The 21,379-nt window shown below is 48.1% G+C and overlaps 4 protein-coding genes across 4 annotated transcripts; 1 reads left to right on the top strand and 3 right to left on the bottom strand.

Annotated features, from left to right (window-relative positions):
- Window positions 1–95: 95 nt before the first annotated feature.
- Window positions 96–967, top strand: P884DRAFT_262904 (Bud-site selection protein; the record flags this gene model as incomplete). Its single annotated transcript, XM_069441701.1, has 1 exon — window positions 96–967. A coding segment is annotated over exon 1 (677 nt), but the record flags the coding sequence as incomplete, so codon positions are not given.
- Window positions 968–1,715: 748 nt separating this feature from the next.
- On the bottom strand, window positions 1,716–4,274 carry P884DRAFT_293956 (uncharacterized protein; the record flags this gene model as incomplete). The annotated part of the gene is made up of 3 exons (XM_069444249.1): window positions 1,716–1,979; window positions 2,159–3,916; window positions 4,005–4,274. 3 exons carry the CDS (start codon window positions 4,272–4,274, stop codon window positions 1,716–1,718), a joined length of 2,292 nt encoding a protein of 763 aa, XP_069295196.1.
- A 1,878-nt stretch (window positions 4,275–6,152) lies between these two features.
- Window positions 6,153–9,422, bottom strand: P884DRAFT_279659 (autophagy-related protein 13-domain-containing protein; the record flags this gene model as incomplete). Its single annotated transcript, XM_069443338.1, has 6 exons — window positions 6,153–6,662; window positions 6,762–7,391; window positions 7,425–8,100; window positions 8,131–8,990; window positions 9,024–9,143; window positions 9,204–9,422. The coding sequence occupies 6 exons, from the start codon at window positions 9,420–9,422 to the stop codon at window positions 6,153–6,155; spliced, it is 3,015 nt and encodes a 1,004-aa protein (XP_069295195.1).
- Window positions 9,423–9,509: 87 nt separating this feature from the next.
- On the bottom strand, window positions 9,510–10,113 carry P884DRAFT_301981 (uncharacterized protein; the record flags this gene model as incomplete). The annotated part of the gene is made up of 3 exons (XM_069444903.1): window positions 9,510–9,643; window positions 9,792–9,967; window positions 10,091–10,113. The coding sequence occupies 3 exons, from the start codon at window positions 10,111–10,113 to the stop codon at window positions 9,510–9,512; spliced, it is 333 nt and encodes a 110-aa protein (XP_069295194.1).
- Window positions 10,114–21,379: the final 11,266 nt, after the last annotated feature.

The following is a 21,379-nucleotide window of genomic DNA, read 5'->3' as shown; positions in this document are numbered from 1 at the left end:
GACGGCAGCGACGGCAGCGACGGCAGCGACGGCAGCGACGGCAGCGACGGCAGCGACGGCAGCGACGGCAGCGACGGCAGCGACGGCAGCGACGGCAGCGACGAGGAGGATTTGGATCCTATGGAGGTCACCTCTGACGAGGAAGGGGGCAGCGGCAGCGGAGACGAGTTTGGCGGCTTCAGCGATGATGCGGAGGGGCTGCAGAGCTCGGCCAGCGACGACGAGGGCGTCTCGGAGGCCGAGAGCTCCGCTTCGTCCGAATCCCGCTCCCCCCCGCCAAAGAAGGCGAAGAAGGCGAAGGGTGCTCTCAAACCGACAGACTCTACATTTCTCCCTACGCTCATGGGCGGCTATATCTCCGGCTCCGAATCAGCATCCGATATCGACGTGGCCCCGAAACGCAAGAACCGCCGGGGCCAGCGGGCGAGACAGGCCATTTGGGAGAAGAAGTATGGCGACAAGGCAAGGCACTTGCAGAAGGCAGCCAAGGGTCGCGACGCAGGTTGGGATCCCAAGCGGGGTGCCGTCGACGGGGAATCGAAGCCGTGGAAACGAGGTATCCGCAATCCTCTCCTGGATAAGGACAAGGCCAAGGCATCGGGGGCAAACGAGACAAAGCAGACCGACGAGAAGAAGCAACCGGACAATGAGAAGAAGCAGCCAACCGACAAGAAGAAGCCGGCTCCGAGGAAGCGGGACGACACGGGGCCTCTTCACCCGAGCTGGGAGGCAAAACGAAAGGCCAAGGAGAAACAACAGCTTAGTGCTCCGTTTCAGGGGAAGAAGATCGTCTTTGATTGAGCTAGAGGGTGTATTAATATCAAAGCAGCAATCTCTTGGGAGGGAGGGGTTATATGCCCTCAACCGACGAAGCCATCCTTCCGTGCAACGCCCGTAATCCACTTGGTATTCCTAGTGACCACCCTGCTCGAATGCCTTTCAGGAGAGTTTGGCAACGTGAGAAGCCGCTAATGATACGGGTAAAAACGATGCAATTCAGAATCGCTGGCGAACTCGACGCGCAGAAGGCAAGACTCCATACCCCCCCGATTCGTCAAAGTGGCGGGCATCGACCGACCAACCGTCCGGGCTGGACGAACCTCGACAGCCACTGACCCGGGCTTTCCGCTCAGTTCCAGAAACAGCGGGGACGTTTGGCGACCGCCGAACCTCCAACCCTTGAGCTACCCCTCGACTCCCGACTCCGTGACCGCTTCAGTTGCCCCCCACCTCCAGGGAGACTGAGCCCGATGACCCCATCCGAGTCGGCAGCCGCAAGACCGTCTTGCAAGGCGGCAGCAGCGTTGTCCGCATCGCCGCCGAGGTCGCTTTCCAAGCCGGGAGATAGGTTTCCCGTTCCCATCCCGGTTCCCACGTTGTTCGCGTCGCTGTCATCGACGTCAGTGGAATCCAGAGAGCCATCGGCCGACTCGGCCTCTTCGAGATCGCCGTCGTCTTCGTCACCAGACGACGAGAAAGCAGAGGAACGGGAAGAGAAACAAGCAGGCGAGGTCAAGTCATTCCCGAATATCTCCCGTAGCGTTCTAAACCCCGATCCCCCGCTCCCGCTGCCGCCCCCGCCGCTAGCGATTCTCCCCTCTCGCGGGATGGAGATTCCGCCTCGATCCTGTCCCTTTTCTTGCGCCGCATCATCATCATCATCACCATCATCGTCATCGCGCGCGAGGTCGATGAGCTCGGCGCCCGCACTCACATTAACGGCGGCGGTAGCCCGACGGGGAGGGGGCAGTGGTAGCGATGTCGACAACGACGGCGCGGGCCGGCGCGCGATCTGTCTCGGGCGGGGGGACGACGGCCCCGGCGTCACGAACAGGCCGCTGCCGTCGCTGCCCGTCGGCGACGATCCCCTTCCGCGCGTCCGGGCGGCGGCCGAGGAGCGCCCGCGGGGGCCGGGCGCGACCAAGACTTGGCCGCTTGCGGTCGGCGCGCGCCGGGGCAACGGGGGAGGGGCGGAACGGCTGAGAGGAGGATCGGCGGAGAGATCATTAGCAAGGCGGCCGGCCCGGGCCGGGGGCTGCTGGGGTGTGCGGAAGGGGCACGGTCCGTCGGGCGTTTTGCTCTGGTTGACTGCGCCTTTGGGGCGAGAGGGAAGATCCCGGAGGAGGCTGCCGCTGTCGGGGCTTCCGGGACGGCATACGGAAGGAAGCCTCCTGCGCGGGAGGGCGCTCGAGATCTCGTTGTCGGGGGAGCGATGGCGATCGGTCGCCGAGCCCGAGTTGGAACCGGACAAGTTCAAATCAGAGGAGTCGGAGGCGTCGTCGGAACCGGACGTGTCCGAATCGATCGAGTCTGGAATGTGGTGAGGGTCCTCCTGGTCGGAGTCTTCAGATGACGACTCGCCGGGTGAGCTCGATGATGAAGAGCAGGAGGTCGTGCCCGACTCCGTTTTCACCTCTGTATCCGACACGAACATCGGCGGCTCCGGACGTCGGCGCCGGCGCCGCAAAGACGAGGCGGGTTGACCGGAATTGGATGGGCGGCCGTCGGAATCGGATGAGCTATCGGAGTCGGACGGGCTGCTACGAGTGGGCGAGGTGTCGGGATCCGACGGGTCGTCGTCGGTGGTCGGTTCGGTTTCAGAATCGGACGGGTCCGAGGTGAGCTCTGCCAGTGGCGCGGCGCCTCCGGCGCTGAGGAGCGAGCTGATGTCACGATCACGGTTCTTCATCTGTTTCTGGGTCCTCAGCTCGTCATATGAACAGCGGCCGTTGTTCTTGACGTAGACGCTCTTTACCAGCCGCCAGTCGTCGAGGCTAGGCGTCCAGTTCTGCTCCCCGGCCGGCAACAGCGGCTCGAGATTCTCGAGTTCCGCGTGGGCGGCCCGCTGGGGTGGCTTGGGCATCGTGGCCGTGTTTGTCACGTCCTGGACGAACGACCAGTCCCGAACGGGCACGCGGACGGCGCGTTTGGCATCGAGGACTTTCTGGAAGTCGTAGAAACGGATCCAGTCGAGGCCGCGGAGCGAGTAGATGTAGTCGATGCCCTGCACACAGCGGAGCGAGCGGGTCATTCTCTGGTTCGGCTGTCCCGCGGTTTTCGCCGCGGCAAATTCCTTGATGGTCGGGTGCTCGTACCTGCGTCGGGTGTGGAACCCGCCCGTCTCGTTGACGTGGATCACGAGCGTCTTGAGCCGGTACATATCTGCCAGCCACGTCAGCGGGTAGGTCCGGCGCGAGAAGGGCGTCTTGCCCCGGGTGTCCGGGGGTGCGGTCAGGTACTGGCTGCCCATGAGGAAGAGCTCGACGTGCTGGATCCGGGCCACTCGGCCGGGCCCGGAACCTTGGCAGAACCGTCCCAACTCTCCGAGGCTGGAGAAGGCAAAGGTGTTGAGTCCGTAGAAGATGTGGACGCCGAGGAAATGGAGCCGCTTGCTGACGCTGAGAATGGCGAGGAGGCGGTTGGGCTCGACCCCGTCGTGGGTCAAACTGCAGTTCCTCTTGCCCCAGAAGAAGCGGCTCTTCAGCCCGCTCCTGGTTTGGCCCAGCTCATCGGCGCCGGGGAAGTCATCGGGCTGGACAAAAGGGTCCAGCCTCGAGAGGCAATGGATGATTCTGTCTCGTTTGTGCAGGATCAGTTTCAGGATCCTGGCCTGGAGCTCCCATGGCAGCTTCTCAAAAGAAAACGGCACGAAGCCGCCCTCGTCTCCCTGGATACCCCTGTATTCAACAAGAGCGTGCTCGGGGCCTCCGTTCCTCTCGATAATGGACCCGTCAGCTTCTGAATCCGAAACCTCCGGTTGCCGTCCCCGAGGCGGGACCAGTTTGAGGTTCGGGTGCACGAATTCCTTCCTGGTACTCATATTCTCCTCTTTGCAGCAAAGTCGATAGATTTCGCCATACCGCCGAGGGTCTGCATGGAAGTTTTGCAAGTATGATCGGAGGGCATCAGGCCAAGTCTGCCACAATCGTCCCTCGCGTCAGCTCCTTTCGGACCCAGGGCCGTCGTGAGATATATGAGAACTAAGGGTTTGGATCTGAACGTACACGTCTATGGTGTTTTTCTAGTTTGGCTGTCAGCTCGTCTCTCAGCGCCTTGTTTGCCTCCTCCAGGGCGGTCTTGTCGCGATTGAGCTGGCGAATTTCTTCTGCCTTGCTTCTCGCCTGTCCTTCCAGTCGTTGAATCTCTGCCGTCAACCTGTCGATTTCCGCTTTCAGCATCCCCTGGAGCCGTCTGCACTGAGGGCTGATGCATGAGCGGGCCACGGCACGGCTCCCAAAGGGGGGTCCGCCTTGGGCTCCCTCATCGTTGTCCATTGTGCTTGGTTGGAGGTATTGATAGTTTTTGGGACGTTTGGGAAAGAAGACAGTAGTAGCGTTGAGATCAAGCCCCGAAGGTATTGGAAACTCATGAAGCAGCTGCTGTGCTTCGCTCCGACTGAGCAAGTGGCGATGAAGGGATAGACACCCGAGAAGAGGAACGAGGGAGGAAAATAAATAATTACTTAACGAACTGAGGGGGAAGGCTGCGGGTGTTGAAGCTCCTTTCCAGGAGATCTTGAAGATATGTAGGCAACCTTGGAATAACAAGAAAGATGATGCCAAGCAGCCGAAGCAAGGTGATTGTTTTAGTCTTGGTAAAACTGATTTGATCAATTAGGGGATACGGGACATGGGGGGGGAAGCCGATGCTAGTTCAGAAGTGGTGTTGATGTAAGGGAACGGGAGGGCCATCCGGAATGAGAGTCAGAGAACTCGACTCGAAAGGAGTGAGAAGAGGGTGAAGCAGGCCGTAATTAATTACGAGCCTGAGCTAATTAGTGCGGCTTGTGAGGGTGGGCGTTCATGGTCAGAAACCACAGGGCCGAGGAAATGAGAAAGAAAGACTTAGTTTGAAGGACTGAAAACGGGTGAGAGACCTGGTCTGTTGAGGAAGATAATTATCGCTCGACGGTGCAGCAAGGAGCGTGTCTCGGCTGCCCTCTCCTCAAGATTCAATGGGTGATGTTGTAGTATGACGCAGGCAAAAAGGATGAACCTCGTTGCTAAGACGTGATTCGAGAAGAATGAGTTCGTGCGGCGGAAACAGGAGAGAACTGCCTCGATCTTGAATTGAATGCCTCACGTCCTGGTCAAATGACGACTCAGAGATGGATGTCAACAAGGTTGTGCGGCTTTAGGGAAACGGCTATGTTAGTTGACCGGATGCAAAATTTGTTTCTAACAGAGGAAGCCTGTAACGGGTTGAATTAACTGATTTGCATTTGGTGGAACGGGACTGGAGAAAAAACAGATGCATTTCCACATGCACTCTTTAGGTTGAGTCTTAATATAATTACTTGAAAAAGCCCTACATGCGTGCTGCGAGGAATTGTTATAATAACCCAGTGGAGAGAGACTGACAAGATCGGCAGAATAATCTGGTCAACCAAGCGAAACCTCTAACTTGGGGGAAGACACAGATGGCGTTAGAGGAGTGAACGGGATGAGGAAAGAAGAAAGGTTAGACGAGACACAGCTCTGCTCCCTAATTAGACCTTCAGCTTCCGGACTCCAGAGCCGCCAGTCGCACTAGTTCGAACTATTAAATAAAGGACCCGGGGTTGGCCCAACCGTCGGGCAATCAACAAGCTGGTGTCGTCAGAGTGGGAAGTCATCCCTGTGTATTGAATGATGCCGAATGCACCTAGTACGTAGTAGTAGTAGTAGTGGTGGTGGTGGTGATGGTAGTATGTATTGTATGTACACTATAATAGTTAAAGCCAACCGGCCCCAGCTCCAGAAGACCCAACCGATCCCGTCCCGGGCCCGTTATCCAGACGCCCCATGCCTCTCACGTCTCTCCACTAATAATGGAGGTTAGCCTTAAGTGACCTCAGCCCGTCGTGACACCCAACGTAAAAATCGATCCGTCCGTCGCCATACTATCTGCGCTTCACCGATGCCAAAACAGAAAAAAAGAAAACAAACAACCCAGAGTCAGTCTGTGACTCTCATCATCTCCCTCCCCACACACCCTCCCCCAGTTGACAGGTGCCCGCATATTTATCGTCACCGGATCAACCCAAGCGCAGAAACCCAATCTGATGAATGCAAGCCAAGCCGGCGTGTATGCTAAGACTGCAGCCAATCCAGCAACGCAGCGAAAAAAAGACAACAAAACCAATCAATCCCCCCCCCCAAAAAAAAAAAAAATCACCAGCCCTTTCTCAGGACTCCCCTAGGCGGCTCGTACCTCGCCGGACCACTCGTCCTCGCGCTCCCGCTTTCCCCCCCCTGCTGCTGCTGCTGCTGCTGCTGCTGCCCCTGACCCTGCTGCTGGGGCGCCCCGGTCTCCTCCAGGCTCCTCCTCGAATCCCTCTCCAACTCGCTCATGGCGAACAAGAGCGGTTCCTCGTCCGCCCCCTCTATGCTACCCGCATACCTGCCGCCACCAACAGACGGAAACGGCCCCGGCCGCGCACCCCTGCGTTCTTCTCCTCCTTCCGGCGCGGCAGCGGCAGCGGCAGAGGAAGAAGCAGGCCGGTACCTCGGCGCCGACCTGCCAGCATCATCACCACCACCACCACCACCACCGAGGAGGGCCCTGCGCTCGCTCGCTCCTCCCGCCGTGGCAGGCCGCGCTCCGTCGCCGGCTCCCGCGCCCGCGCCCGCTCTCTGCTCTCCGCCGGATGCGACCTCTCCCGCCATGGCTGGGATCTCTCTCTGGTATGCGAGGAGGGTGCTCAGGCTGGGCACCTCCCTGCCGTGGGATGCGGACAGCACGCCCTCGGCACTCGCGCTGCGTTGGTAGGCGGCGTCGACTTCGCTGGCGAGGGAGCGGTGGCCTTGTTGGTGGAGGTGATGATGTTGCTGTTGGTGGTGGGGGTGAGCGGCGGAGCTGGGGCGGCGAATGGCGGCGATGGCGTGGTTATTGCCGTGGTGGTGAAGGCGCGGGGACAAGGGTATGTCAATTGCTGTCGTGCCTGTAGATGTCGTGGTTGTGGTTGTAGTTTTGGTGGCGGCAGCGGCAGCGGCAGCAGCGGCGGCGGCGGCGGCGGCGGTGGCGGTGTTGGTGGCGGTAGTGATGGCGGTAGTGATGGCGGTAGTGGTGGCGGTAGTGGTAGTGTCAGTAATGGAGGAGGGGGACGGTCTTGTTCTCTCCGAGTTGTCCTGCTGGGTAACCATCGGCGTCTCGCCATGGTCATCCCCCTCCTCGAGGGCGAGGTCGCCGGGAGTGGTGGTGTCGGAGCGGTTCCGGCGCGGACGCGGCCGGTCTTCGGATTGGTAATCGATGATGGAGTTCTCGCTGAGCCGGGATGGTATGGCCGGCGTGTGGGGCGTGTGAGGCGACATGGGTTTTCCCGGAGATGACGAGACGGACATGGATGCCGGGTTGACCATGCCCGGAACGTTTGCCAGCTGACGGCTTGACGAGCTCGACGAGCGATGTAGCTGAATTGAGGAGGTCATGGAATCGGTGAGGACGTTGTTGGTCTCGCGCATCTGCTGAAACCTCGAGAGCTGGGCCGCCGTGCGCTTGGAGGCCAGGGACTCGCCCCTCTTGTTTGGCTCGAAGCTCTTGAGCGTCTTCTTGCTGTCGAGAGCCTTGAGAAAGTCCGAGATGTTATCGTCGTCCGCGGCGAACGACCCCGAGCTGGCGATGGCACCAGCCTCGGCGAGCAGACCGGAGCCCGGCTGCGCCGAAGATGAGAGGCTCTGCTTCCCGCTGCTGGCTTGGTCGTCGTCGGCTTTGCTCTGCCCGCCAAATGACGGCCGACTCCGGCGATGCGTGAAGCTGCTGCTGTAGCGGCTGGGGGGTCGAGGCGAGGCCGAAAGAGGTGGCACGTCCTGGGCCGCGGAGGGTCCGCCGCGCAACGAGGCTGCGGATCCCATGGTGAGTGAGGACCGATTATTTCCCGTGCGCGACGGCCCGGCGAGGCCCGGGCGGGTAAGGGACTGCGGGGACGACGGCGTCTCCAGGTCGCCGATCCTGGGAGATCCCGAGAGCGAGCCGGCCTTGAACGGCTGGAAGGACACAGACGGCCGCCGACTGCCTGCGTCGTGGGGTCTTGGCATGGGGCGAGCTGAGGCCCCGCGGATCGGCAACGAATGCGGGGGGTCGGGCGGTCCAAGGCTCCCGGACGGGGAGTCCGAGGGGGAGCTGGTATCGGAGCCGATGGGGCGCACCGACCTGAGCGCGGAGATCGGGCTCGTCCCCAAAGGGCCCGGACCATGAAAGGTCGACAAGCTGCCGTACGTTTGTTGCGCCTCCTGGTATCCGCGGCCCTGGCGTTGCGACGGCAAAGAGCCCGGTTCTGCGTATGCATCCGGCCTTCCGTTTTCTGCTCGCCTTGGCGGCAGAGACGGCCTGAAGTAGTTCTCATCCACTCCCATGAAACGGGAGCTGAGCAGCGATTCGGCGTCCTCGACCCGAAAGTTGCAGTCGTTGCGGTACGTGACGGAGGCATAGAAGCGGCCCACCGGCACCTCCAGGTCGGTAAAGACGTACTCCGTCACGGCGTCCCTCCCGTCGTGGAGAGGCTGCCGCAAGGGGTCGTAGGTGAGGTACTCGGTCTCGGCGCTCAGGATCCTGCACTTGACCTCGAGCGCCGGATGGATCCCTTTCGCCAGCGCCTGTTGCGAGTACTTCCAGCACGGCATCATGCGGGTCATGACGAAGAGCGACCGGATGAAGACGATGCTCCTCTTGTAGACGGTGGGCAGAGCAGGGCCGAACTCGTCTCGCGGGACATCCGGCAGGCACTTGAGCTCGAGCCTCCACCTTTCGAGTATCACCTCGGTGTTGCGCCTCTGAGCGTGGCTGCGCCTGGGGCTGTCTTCGGACGACTCTGACGAGTTCAGCGCCTCGAGCACATCCCATCTCTTGCCGTTTTCGTCCACGACAACCAAGCTCTGACTGCTGGTCAGTCGGGAGGCGTCGATGTACGTCTCGATGATCATGGGCGGAGGGCGATTCTCGAAGCTCCCCGACTGCTTATACAACCGGAGCTCATCTCTGAACTCTTCGATTTCATCCGTATCGAGTCCGAACTAGAGCGCGCTGTTAGACCTTTTTGTTGCCACAGGGAGGGGATTGCGTTTCTCAGAAAATCTGCTCACCCAGCGGTCCGCCTTCTTCCCTTCAACGGGCGTCGTGTCGAGCCGGGACTGGAGAATGATGACGGCGGTCTTGGCATAGAAGTTCTGGCGGCAGTCAGCCCATCGCCCCGCAAGCCTACGTCCGAGATATGGGTAAATGCGCACCGAGATGATCTGGTCCAGTTTCTTGATCGAGTCCCTGCTCGGGGTAGAGCCGGGGCTCTCGGTGCTCTCGGTGCTCTCGGGCCTGCTGCCGCCATCGAGGCCCGTGGCGGCCGAACCAGAACGGACGCGATCCCTCGGGTTATTTGTCCGCGCAGGGTTTGTCTGGGGGGAAGAAGCGGGTGATGAGACCCGCGGGGGGTGGCGGGACTGCTGATGCATCGCTGCGGCGAGGTTGGGGGATTAAGGTGAGGAGGAAAGGAGGCGTTCGGCAGGAATTCACATCGGTCCCCCGGGGCGGCGCAACGGTCACCAGCAGCCTTTTCGAGGGTCTGATGTGTCGGATCCGTAGGTCCAAGAGGTCGACGGTTCGCCGAAGCCGAGGCCGAGGAACGACAGGCGGTCCAGGATGCGGCGGCGACAAAGGATGTCGAAATGCGTCACTAGGCGGGAGGGTGTGGTCGAGGCAAGCGAACCTGCGCATCCATCGTTCGGGCGGCAGCCTTCTGGATAACCAAGAAAAGAACTGAATGAGGGGAACCTTAGGGAGGGGATCGTTGACGTTGTTCAAGGCAGACTTTTTCTGCGGACCCCTAAGTTCGACAATGAAGGACTGAATGAAGTGGTAGTTGGGATGATTCGGCAGCTGGTTGGCGGTGACGCTCGCCGGGAAGGCAGACAAGCCGATGGCAACCTGGAAGCATGCAGCGGCTACCGGGGATCCCAGCGCGCTGCCGGAGAGCCGGGGTGACGAGCGGCTCAGGGGGCTCCAGTCGGTCCAGGGGGGGGGGGGGGGGGTTGTTCGATGGCTTTGTGTCCAAGCTCTGTGCGAGGGCTTTTTGGCCTGTGAATGGTCGGATGGAAGAAAGTGATGCGTTGGACTAACGTACTAGGCCGACGCCTTGAATTCCATATTCTCGATATTTACATACATGCATACACTACGTGCTGCGCAACGTAGTCGGCATGCACTGTATGTAAGTATTTACGTATGTACTGCAATATCCACAGACATGCAGCAACGGAGCGTGATGCAAAAGCTGCGCGGCGACACAATGCGCAACCAGTGATGCTCTAGCTCCACACTAGCGACGTCGGAAGGGTAGGCCTGAGGATTAATACTGATGCTTGTAAGAAATGCTTGGCGGAATGACGGCTGCGAAGATAAGAGGCCAAGAGCGGGACTTGAAGAGTCACGTTCAGGAACGCTCCGCTGTACGTAAGCAAACCCCGTAAACCGGACAAGGGACAACTGCCTGAGGTCTGCTGCCCCTTGCCTTGTGTTCACTACCCGGTGGTTAGTTGCTGACTAATTAGTTCAGGACTACCACCTGTCTCCCGACAGGTAGGGCCAAAACCCCCGGACATGCCAATATAGCCAGACAGGTACGCGTCCAAATCCGTGTCTAATTTTACCAGCCAACTCCCTATACTCGAAGACATAACCACTGCCATAAGCCTAGTTGAACCTACTCTCCTATATACGATACCTCTGACTGACCAAATCTAGGAACCGGCTAGTATACAGGCCGCTAAATGGCTCCTTGCCGCTTAAGCTTGCCACCGAACTAGCCGTTTACCCTATAGAAAGCAACCTAGTATTTGGTACGCGGCTTAGCTATTCAAGACTAGAAAGACCTAGGTTGGCTGGTACTTGAAGTCTTTAAAGGATACTAGACTTCTAGCTACTAGTAGTAATGTAGTTAGAAGACCTCGGTCGCTTCGAAATGACGAAGATTCCGCCCTCGAAGGATACGCGTACTAGCTTATCGAATCTAGTTCTCTTGCTACTAAAGATCTTCTCTAGGATATTACTAACCGTTTATAGGTATATCGTAATCCTCCTTGCCTTCCTATTAATAAGTATTAGTAGTTACGTTAGAAATAGGATTATCTATAGTTTTAGCTGATATTCTTTAAACTAGTCGAAGTAAACCGACTCTTGGCTAAGTAATAGGTAGAAGAACTAGAGATATTCTTTAATAAGCTTAAGGATACTATTAAAAGCTTTAAGATTACTATATCTAGCTATTAGAATGTAGATAAGACTAGATATATATTTATGCTATTAAATAGGTAGTTTAAGATCTAAAAGGTTAAAATAGATAAGAAGAAGAAGGTTAGTATCTTCCTCTTTTCTAAGTGTTAGTTTAGAATATTAACTATAATATTTTATTAGCTAGAGATTCTAGACCTTTATAACTAAGAGTTAATAAGTATAATTAGTATTAGAAATGCTATTAGTAATATTATCTTGGTATTTTATATCTTTAAATAGTAGTTATTAGAAGATTAGGATATTAAAGGTCTTAATAAGGAGATATAATTCTATAAGTTGGAGATAGTATTTAATAATATTAAGATTATAATAGATTAGATATAACATTTTAATAAATACTCCTTTACTATCTATACTAAGTTCTAGCGATATAGTATAAGCTTTAAGGAATAGTTTAGTTATAACTATTATAACTATAGTCCTATTCTTAGTATATACTTTATTAACCTAGATAATATTACCCCTAAAGATTTAGTCTATATATCTATATCATTAGAAGAATATATATACCGACTACTTATCCTAGATAACTTTATAGGACATTATAACCTTGAACTTTACAAATACTACCTCTTGTTCGATATTATTATTATCTTCCTCCCTCCCTATTTAATATACTTTATCTAGCTAATAGATATAGGAGTCTTTTACTATCTTAAGGAAGTATATTAATGATATCTCTAGTAGGTAGTTTAAAATAGCAATCTTATATTTACCTAGGTAGACTTTATTAGAGGATTCTAGGAAATCTAGGATACTAGTTTTAAATGCCAAAATATTATAGTAAGATTTGAAAAGACTAGTCTTTTTCTACTAAACCAACATATTATAATAGACTAGATTAGGGAGAAAGTATTATCTAATATAAGCATTAGATATCCTATAATAATTCCTAATAATAAGTAATAGGTATATATAAAAAAAGGTATTAACTATATTTAAGAATAGTATCTTAAGCTTTTTAGTTTACTAATATAAAAACACTTTTAGGATATTATATTAATAATTAATAAGGGTTAGCTAGTATATTGTGACAAACCTAACTTAGACTTCTTCTGAAAGGGTTTAGACGAAGGTAGGTTAAGCGGAACAAACACGTAGGTCGTCTAAGGGATTCGGTAAAGCCAAAAGGTTTACAACAACACTATAGTTATCTCTTACAGTAGTTAGCGATACTTAGTATAAGTACTATAATTATAGGGAAGTTGCTATTACTAGTAAACTCCAGAGTCCACCAGAACGAGTGACTAGCTATCTAATATACTTGTCTAGTTCCCTTATTTCTAAGTGTTCCCCCTTAGATTCCGATCGTATGATCGCTGCTATGATCCTTCGATCATTGTTCGGGTGCTTGCCTTGATCAAAGTACGATCACTACGATCACTTTCTGATTGGTCCTTAGGTCTTGTAGTTCCTAATTAGTTCCGTATGCCTTGTCGGGTCGCCTTATATAGCTATATCGTGATACAATACCCCTCCCCTAGGTCTTTTGTCCTCAAAAGACTTAGGTCTATTTTAAATAGCGCTAATACCCCCCCCTTACTTGTATATAGTCATGTTCCTTAGTCCCCCCTCTTCTCTTCTTTTGTAATGTCGTTAAGATGGCTAATCGTGTAAGAAAGAAGTCGAAGTCTAAGCCTGCTACGTTGACTCTTCGTGCTAACTATCTCCTGTCTATAATTCTTTCCTCGGATAATCTTTTGACGATGTATCCTTATATGTTATATAAGTCTAAAGGCCTTAGTTCGTGCGAGGTTTCGAAAAGCGATTCTTCTTGATATGTAGAGTGCGTTCGTAATAAGCGTTCGAATTGTAACGTTCTTGGCGTTTCTCCTACTTAGCTTCGGTCTATTACGGCTTAATATTAAAAACTTAAAGATAAGCTTATAGCTGCTAAGGAGCAGGTCCTTCGTCTTCGGAAATAGAAACGAATATGGTTTGAGAAGATGATAAGGGCTATCGCTTAGGGTATTGATAGTATAGAGGAATTAAAGCGAGTGGAACGTAAGGAGGCTAAAACGGCGGCGGTAGCGGAGGCTTCTAGGGTTATTATGTCTTCTTTGACCCTGTCTCGCTTGTCTACCGATTTTGGATAGCTTTAGGATTCTATATATCCTGAAGTTCCTTTAGATCCGTCCTTACTAGCCGATTTCGGGTTGGTTTCGGGTCCGTCGCTTTTAGTCGGTTAGGGTTCCTCTGGTAGAACTGCTAAAGTTTCTTAGGGTAATTTAGGTTCTTAACTAGTTCCTATAAGTTGTCTTCTAGTCTAAAATTAAGCTATTTGACTAGATACTATAGTTCCCCGTTAATAATATGTAAATCTAGAATTTCTTCGATGTCTTATTCTTCCTCTTTGTCTTCTGCTTCAATGTTTATAGCAATTTTAGCATTCTTTGGTGCTAGTTCGAGAAGTGAAATATGAAAAACGTCTGTCTGTAGTCGTATAGATAATAGTAACGATAGTTAGTAGTTAGATGTCGAAATTCGTTCTTTGATAACAAAGGGTCTGACCTTCTTAAAGTCTAGCTTTATGCTTAGTCGCTTGGTTTGTAGATTTCGTGTAATTAGATAGACTTTGTCTCCCCTTTCTAGGCAAGGTCCCTCAAGCCTATGTTTGTCGTAGTGGTTCTTTATTCTAGTTCTGACAAACTTGAGTTCCTTTTTAAGTTTTTCGTGTAGTACGTGTATCTATTCTGCTTTGACTACTGCTCTTGGTATTATAACCTCTGGTCCTTGCCTAAGGTCTACTTTATATCTATAGTTTGTAAAGAATGGTATAACTTTAGTCATTTCTATTAGTGTTATATTATAAGCGAGTTATACTGTTAGTAATAGTATGACCTAGTTATCTTATTGGTAGTTAACGTAGGAATGGAGGTATTGCTTAATAACTTGGTTTAGTTACTCCGTTTATCTGTTAGTCTATAGGTAATATACTATTAATAGCTTGCTATTAACGCCTAATTGTTGTATTAACGCTTGCTAGAACTTCGATACGAACTTAGTGTCTCTATTAGTAATCTATTCTTATAGCCAAGTATATATTGATATAACTTACCGATAGATTATATCTGCTAGCTATTTAGCTATCTAGGACTCCTTATAAGAAGTATGCCTATTTAGTTAGGCGATCTATTATAGTAAGAATACTATCGTAGATTACTCCTATAGCTATATCCTTAGATTCTAGTAGTTTTGTAATAAAGTCTATCGTAACTAAACTCTATAGTTTGTCAGCTATTAGCAGTGGCTAAAGTAGCCTATACGGCTTGTATTATACTATCTTGCTTCGATTACAAATGTCGTAGCTCCGTACGACTTCCTTGACTCGTATCGTTAACTATAGAAAGTTATAGTGTTTCTTGACTTGTACGATAGTCTTTGTAACCCCTTTGTATCCCCCGAGTTTCGACTCGTGAAGCTCTCGAATCATTTATAGCTACTAATCCTCGTCGTAGATATATGCTTTGCCTCGATACTAGAGTTTCCTATCTTTTTCTTCTACTCCGTTAGGTATTACTAGTCCGGGTGCTACTTAATACTATACCTCGTCAATCCTTTCTTCTCGAAAGATTGCGTAGCATTTTAGGAACGAGTTAAGTGGATTATCTTCTACGGGTGTCTATGTTTCGTGATATAGCGTTCCGTCTTTTTGTTCCTTGAACAACGGTAGCGTTGTTTCTGTTCGTCCTTCTGTGTGGTCCGTTTGTTGGCTTAAGGCGTCCGCTCGTACGTTCTCTTTGCCTTTCTTGTAGTAGATCTTAAAGTTAAATTCTACAAGGAATTCTGCCTACCGTATTTATTATCCGTTAAGCTCCTTTATCGTCGTAAAGTACTATAAATTCTTGTAATCTATATATACTTGTATTAGTTCGATTGTGCTATTAAGGTATAGTTGCTATTCCTTAAAAGCTTTAATAATTGTAAGTAGTTCTTTATCATAGATTAGATAATTGAGACGTAGTCCGTCGAGCTTCCTCGAAAAGAAGGCTATAGGATATAGCTTCCATTATTCGTCTTGTTATCTTAATTATCCTCCGATAGTATAGTCTGAAGCGTCCGTTTCTACCTCGAATGGCTTCTTAGGATCTGGTAATACTAGTACTAGATCCTTGGTAATGGTATCACGAATCTACGTAAATGCTTACTTATGTCGCTCTTCCTATTAGAACTTAGCGTTCTTCTTAGTAAGCTCGTATAATGGTTATACGATCGCTCTAAAGTTCCTAATGAACATCCGGTAGAAGTTTGTAAATCCGATGAAACTTCGTACTTCCGTGACTAACATTAGTTATAGCTAATTCTTGATAGCTTTAACCTTTAAGGGTTCTATCCGAATTTGTCCTAGGGATATCTTGTATCCTAAAAACACCGTCTTCCTAACGTGGAATTCGCTCTTTTCCTTGTTAACTAATAGCTTATACGTATATAATACGTCTAGTACTGCTCTTATATACTTCTAGTATTTATCTATCGTCTTAGAGAAGATAAGTATATTATCGAGATAATATACCGTAAATTTATCAAGAAAGGGTTAGATAGCTTGATTAATTAGGGCTTAGAACGTTGCCGGTGCGTTTGTAAGTCCGAATGGTATGACGAGGTACTTATAGTAGCTATAGGGTATCCTAAAGGCCGTTTTCCACTCGTTACCTTCTTTGATCTATATATAGTTATAGGCCGATAGCAAGTTAAGATATATAAAATATTAGGCTCCTGCTAACTAATCTTAGAGCTGTGAGATTAGTGGTAACAGGTATCAATTCTTCACGGTCTATTCGTTAAGTTACCAATAGTTAACGTATAACTATAGCTTTCTATCTTTTTTTTGGTATAAATAGGATTAGGTAGCCTACTAGTAATATCGACAGGCGGATATATCCTCTCCGAAGGTTCTCCTTTAAATATCGCTAGAGTTCTTCGTTCTGTATCTAGCTTATATAGTAGATCTTAAAGAACTTTAGTTATGCTCCTTCCTTAAGCTTGATCTTGTGGTCCTATAGGCCGTGTTCTGGTAATCCTTGTAGATACTTCGGTTCGAATGCCGGGTATCCCTTATACTCCTTTAGTACTTCCCTAGTCTTGTCTCGTTTCTTGGTTTTCTAATAGTATATAAACTTAGTTCCGTCTATAGCGATGCTGGCGATTTCTCCTGTCTTAACCTATTACTTTAATTGTAGTGCTCCGTATTCGTTAACGGAGAGAACAGCTATTAGCGGTTTAGCTCGTTCCTCCTGTCGTAACGTCGGTGTCGTTATACCGCTTCTTCCAGAGTCTGTAGTGGTCTGTCTGCTACTACCTATCTCTTGCGGTAGATCCGTAGGATATACCTTCCCTTAAGCATCGTCTGCTCGCGATCCTTGCGTGCTTCCTATTATACTAGTCGAATACGACTCTATTTAGGGTTATAGGTAGCTACTATTCTTCTAGCTAATGTCTAGGTTATAGTCTTTATACTATAGTAGTCCTAGTATTATATCTTTGTCGTCGCCTATATCTATAATGCTAAATACGACTACTATAGTCTTCCCTGCTATAGTAATGTCGATTGGTTCGGTCTCCCTATGTACCTATTATATCGGGAATGGCCCTTTAACTATACTATACTTCTATTTTATTCTCTAGGGTATCTATAGCTAATTTATAAGTATCGGCGAAATCAGGTTTATCTCTGCTCTACTATCTATTAGTACAAGCATTTTATACTACTTCTATTACGCCGTTATCTATAGTCGCTTATCTTACTATTGTCATCTAAAGATTATAGCGATTTCCTATGTCTCTACTAGGAGGTCTCGATATAGTGGTTTCTTACGCTAGTTCCTCCTATATTATGCTATTACTTGCTACTATATAGGTGTTAATAGTTTTCGGGCCCCTCGAAGGGCCCTAACCTGTTTCCTAGGTTAGTATTAACCTCTTTGATTATTCGGCTAATAGCGGCTTCGTCAATCGTTCTCATTTCCGTAAGCCATTAAGTGCTTATAGCTTCTTACTATTAGGTCCGTTCTGCTTTTCGTTATATAGTCTATAGCTTCATCTAAAGCTCCCGAATTCGCGATTTCTTTTCGTCCGTATAATAGAGATAATCGTTATTCTAGTATAAGTCCTATATATCTCGTCCTGTTCCGTAGTGCCTAGGCTAGGCTTGTCTTAGAACTACCGTAATGCCTTCTAGACTTCGGGTTTCGATCTTCTAGAGTAATTCGGCCGCTCTGTTTCCTACGTCGTAGACCTATTCTATAGGGCGTAAACTTCCGTCCCTGTTTTCCTATCGGGTTGGCTAGTAATTGTTTTCGAATTTATCGCGGAAGTGGTATCGGCATTTATATACTATATATTAGAACTAGGGCACTTATATATATACCTTATATCGAGGGTATAATTATATAGCGTTGCCTAGAAGATATTAGAATTCTCTTCCGAATCCTTCCTACTATATATAGACTATAGGTACCCTAATACTAAGGTAGGAATGTTTCTTCTAGTAGCTTTCCTATATATATTTATCTTTTCTACGGTTTACGTATATAAACTAGTACTCTAGGTTCTATATATTATAGCTAAGTTGCTAATCGTCAAAGTGCTTGGTGTAACTATTAGGTCTATCGTACGTTACGGGCTATTCCCCTTTGATAGTTTCTATAATATATTAGAGTTCCCTTATTTCGTCCCTTATCTCGTTACTCTACTAGGCAAGTCGAGTCAGGCGTCTATCTTATTTGTATAACTCTATATTAAGCTAGAAAACTTTGTTATAGTACCATTCGATCCGTTCCTAAAGGAACAAGATATTCGGTCTAGGTCGGTCGACTCCTTAGGTATCGGTTATCTATAATCTATCCTATCTCTACATGACTATAAACCCCTATTGCCTCAAGGCTAGGAGAATCGAAATCGGTAGCGTATACTCCCCTGCCATATCCCATTCGGCAATACCTATTTCTAGGTCTATAGTGACTAGTTCGGAGTACGGTATCTATTTATCTTCGCTATTATTATCGTGTTTAAGACTGTCTATGTCGCTATCCCTATCTTCGTAGCTTATAGCTGCTACTTTGACGACGTCCTTAGTTTCATCGATAACTATAGTTTCCTTTCCTAGGACTAGTTTCTAATCTTTCTTCGGGCTTCGACATTCCTGCTTGTAATATCCTTTCTTTCTATAGTTATAATAGGTAGTGTTAGACTTGTCTTTAGCCGTCTTCTTCTTATCCTGCTTTTATATTACGTCTATATCTATAGCTCTAGGATACGTCCTATATAAGGTATTAACGTATACTTGCTTTTTCTTGTCATTAGCCTTAACTATAGTTCTATTCATTTGACTTTATTTCTACTATTCCTATATATAGAGCTGATCGTCAATTCTAATGGCCTATATAATATATTCATCTAGAGTTTTAGGCTAGTTATACTTATATAGCTTATCTTTAACCTTTTCCTTTAGGCTGTTATAAAATAGTTATATTAATACCTTATCATTAAGCTAAGACTTAAGTATATCCTATCTAAACTATATAGTATAGAAGGCTACTAACTTAGTCTATCGGAGATTAGCAAGCCTTTCTTAGGCGTAAATCTTCTTATCTTTATCGCTAAAGACCTTCTAAAGCTCTTCTTCGAAACGGTTATAGGATCGAAAGACTACCTATATAAAGGCGTCTTAGTCGTTCTCGTCTTCCTTAGTAAGATAATCATTCTATATAGGTTCGAACCATCTAAGTACCTTGCCCTCTAGTCTTGTAACTACGTAGAGGACTTTAGCTTTATCGTCTGGAAACTTGTCATTATTAAGCCGGAAGTAGGATCGGAGGTTTGTTAAAAACCCTATAAGGTCCTCCTTGGTTCCTCCATACTTGCTAGGTAGTTCGATCTTGATACGGCTTGCTTTGGCAGTCTCGAGCGCCTTGATTTTGGTGTAGGCCTCGTTAACCAATTTCTACGAGTGCTTTTCGCCGTTCTCGAGTTCCTTAATTCGAGCTTGAGCAGCCTTATCTCTCTAGTCTAACTCCTAGATTCGCTACTAGAGCTAACTAAGCTAGGCAAGCAATTGTTCGGCTATAACGTTAGTAGCTATATTGATGTCAAGGTCGAAGTCACCTCCGTTCTAAACTATAATAGAACAAAGGGAGTAATAGCAATGTATAACGAACCTAACTCAGACTTCTTCTGAAAGGGTTCAGACGAAGGTAGGTTAAGCGGAACAAACGTATAGGTCGTCTAAGGGATTTGGTAAAGCTAAAAGGTTTATAATAATACTATAGTTATCTCTTATAGTAGTTAGCGATACTTGGTATAAGTACTGTGATTATAGGGAAGTTGCTATTACTAGTGAACTCTAGAGTCTACTAGAACGAGTGACTAGCTATCTAATATACTTGTCTGGTTCCTTTATTCCTGAGTGTTCCCCCTTAGATTCCGATCGTATGATCGCTACTACGATCCTTCGATCATTGTTCGGGTGCTCGCCTTGATCGAAGTGTGATTACTGCGATCACTTTCTGATTGGTCCTTAGGTCTTGTGGTTCCTGATTGGTTCTGTGTGCCTTGTCGGGTCGCCTTATACGGCTATATCGTGACATATATAAATATCTAAATAACTTTATTAAGGACAAGAGAGCCTATCTAGCTATACTATCTACTAAGAAAATATAAGGCTAACTTATTAAGCTAATAAAAGAGGTTATAATAAGTATAACTATCTAATAGATTTAATAGTTTTAGGAGATCTAAGCTTAGAAGAGCATTAAGGTAATTTAAGATACTAGCTAAAAAGCTACCTATATTACTATTAAGCAGATTAAACAAAAGTATAGGGAGGAATATAAAGTCTAGAAAAGGTACCTAAAGAATAAGATTCCTAGTACTAATAGGCGTCGCCTTTATATAGCAACCTTTACCAAATTCCTAGAAAAGACTAACAAGAATAATTATCTTCCTCTTGATAATAACGACCCTCTCTAGATTCTACTAAAGGAGCGTTAGCTACTAGTATTTTTCGACTTTAGAAATAGAAAAGAAGTCCTAATCCCCTAGTTAGCTAAGAAGCCGTTATTAGAAGTTAAACTCCTATCTCCTAAATGTCCTAGGATATAGATTAGTGACGTGACTATAATATTAATTAACAATAGCGACGATAATAGATTTGACTTTATAGATAGTAAAGATAGGTAGGAAGAGGATATCAAGTCATTATCTCTATCTAAGGTTAAGAAGGAGTCTCTATATATAGCTATTATTAAGGACATTAGGAGGTTTAAGAAGCGACGAGCCTATAAGTCTATAGTAGTAACGCTAGAGACAGAAGATAATAACTATCACTAGGAGGCTAAAAGAGAAGGTACAAGAGAAGGTACTACTATAATTAAGAGCGTTAAGAGCGATAGGGATAGGGGGTATAATATAGAGGGAGAGGGAGACGAAGGCAAGTTATATAACCCGTTATTTAACTAGTTATAACTAGGTGGAATTAAATTTTATTACGTTTTTGAGCTTTTTAGAGCCTAGTTTACAATTAAACTATTTATAGCTATTTAAGGCCATTATTACGATAGTAATTGAACTTGATAGTACCTTTTACAAAGACGTGATTATATGGGAAATTTGGTAGCGATGTGTCCGGCTATATTGGTATATCCGGGGGTTTTGGCCCCACCTGTCGGGAGACAGGTGGTAGTCCTGAACTAATTAGTCAGCAACTAACCACCGGGTATCACCGTTTTTAGTTCCTCAACTCTGTATGTCCGACTCGGCGACTAAGTACTGACTCGTGCTCGCTGGCCAATCTTCTGTCATCGGCTCAACCCCAGTCGCTTCACCTGATGGTGTAATGCGTAGCCACGGCAACGCAAGATGTACTGGTTTCAGGCCATAGTAGATTGGGAAAACAAAGGGAAAAGAAGAAAAAGAAAAAAAGAAAAAGAAAAAAGAAAAAAGAAAAAAGAAAAAAAGGAAAAGGAAAAAAGGAAAAAAGGAAAAAGAAAAAAGAAAGAGAAGAAAAAGAAAGGCGAGATGTTTGAGATCGTCGGTGTGCCGTCACGATTGGCACAATTGGCATGGTCAGCAAGGTACCGAACTGTCCATCTCTGATCCGAAGGACGAGACCCACGGCGCATAA

Source organism: Thermothelomyces heterothallicus (assembly GCF_042370625.1).
Source record: "Thermothelomyces heterothallicus CBS 202.75 unplaced genomic scaffold P884_scaffold_23, whole genome shotgun sequence".
NCBI classification, from domain to species: domain Eukaryota; kingdom Fungi; phylum Ascomycota; class Sordariomycetes; order Sordariales; family Chaetomiaceae; genus Thermothelomyces; species Thermothelomyces heterothallicus.
The sequence above is the reverse complement of the archived record's forward strand: the minus strand, read 5'-3'. Positions and strand labels throughout refer to the sequence as shown.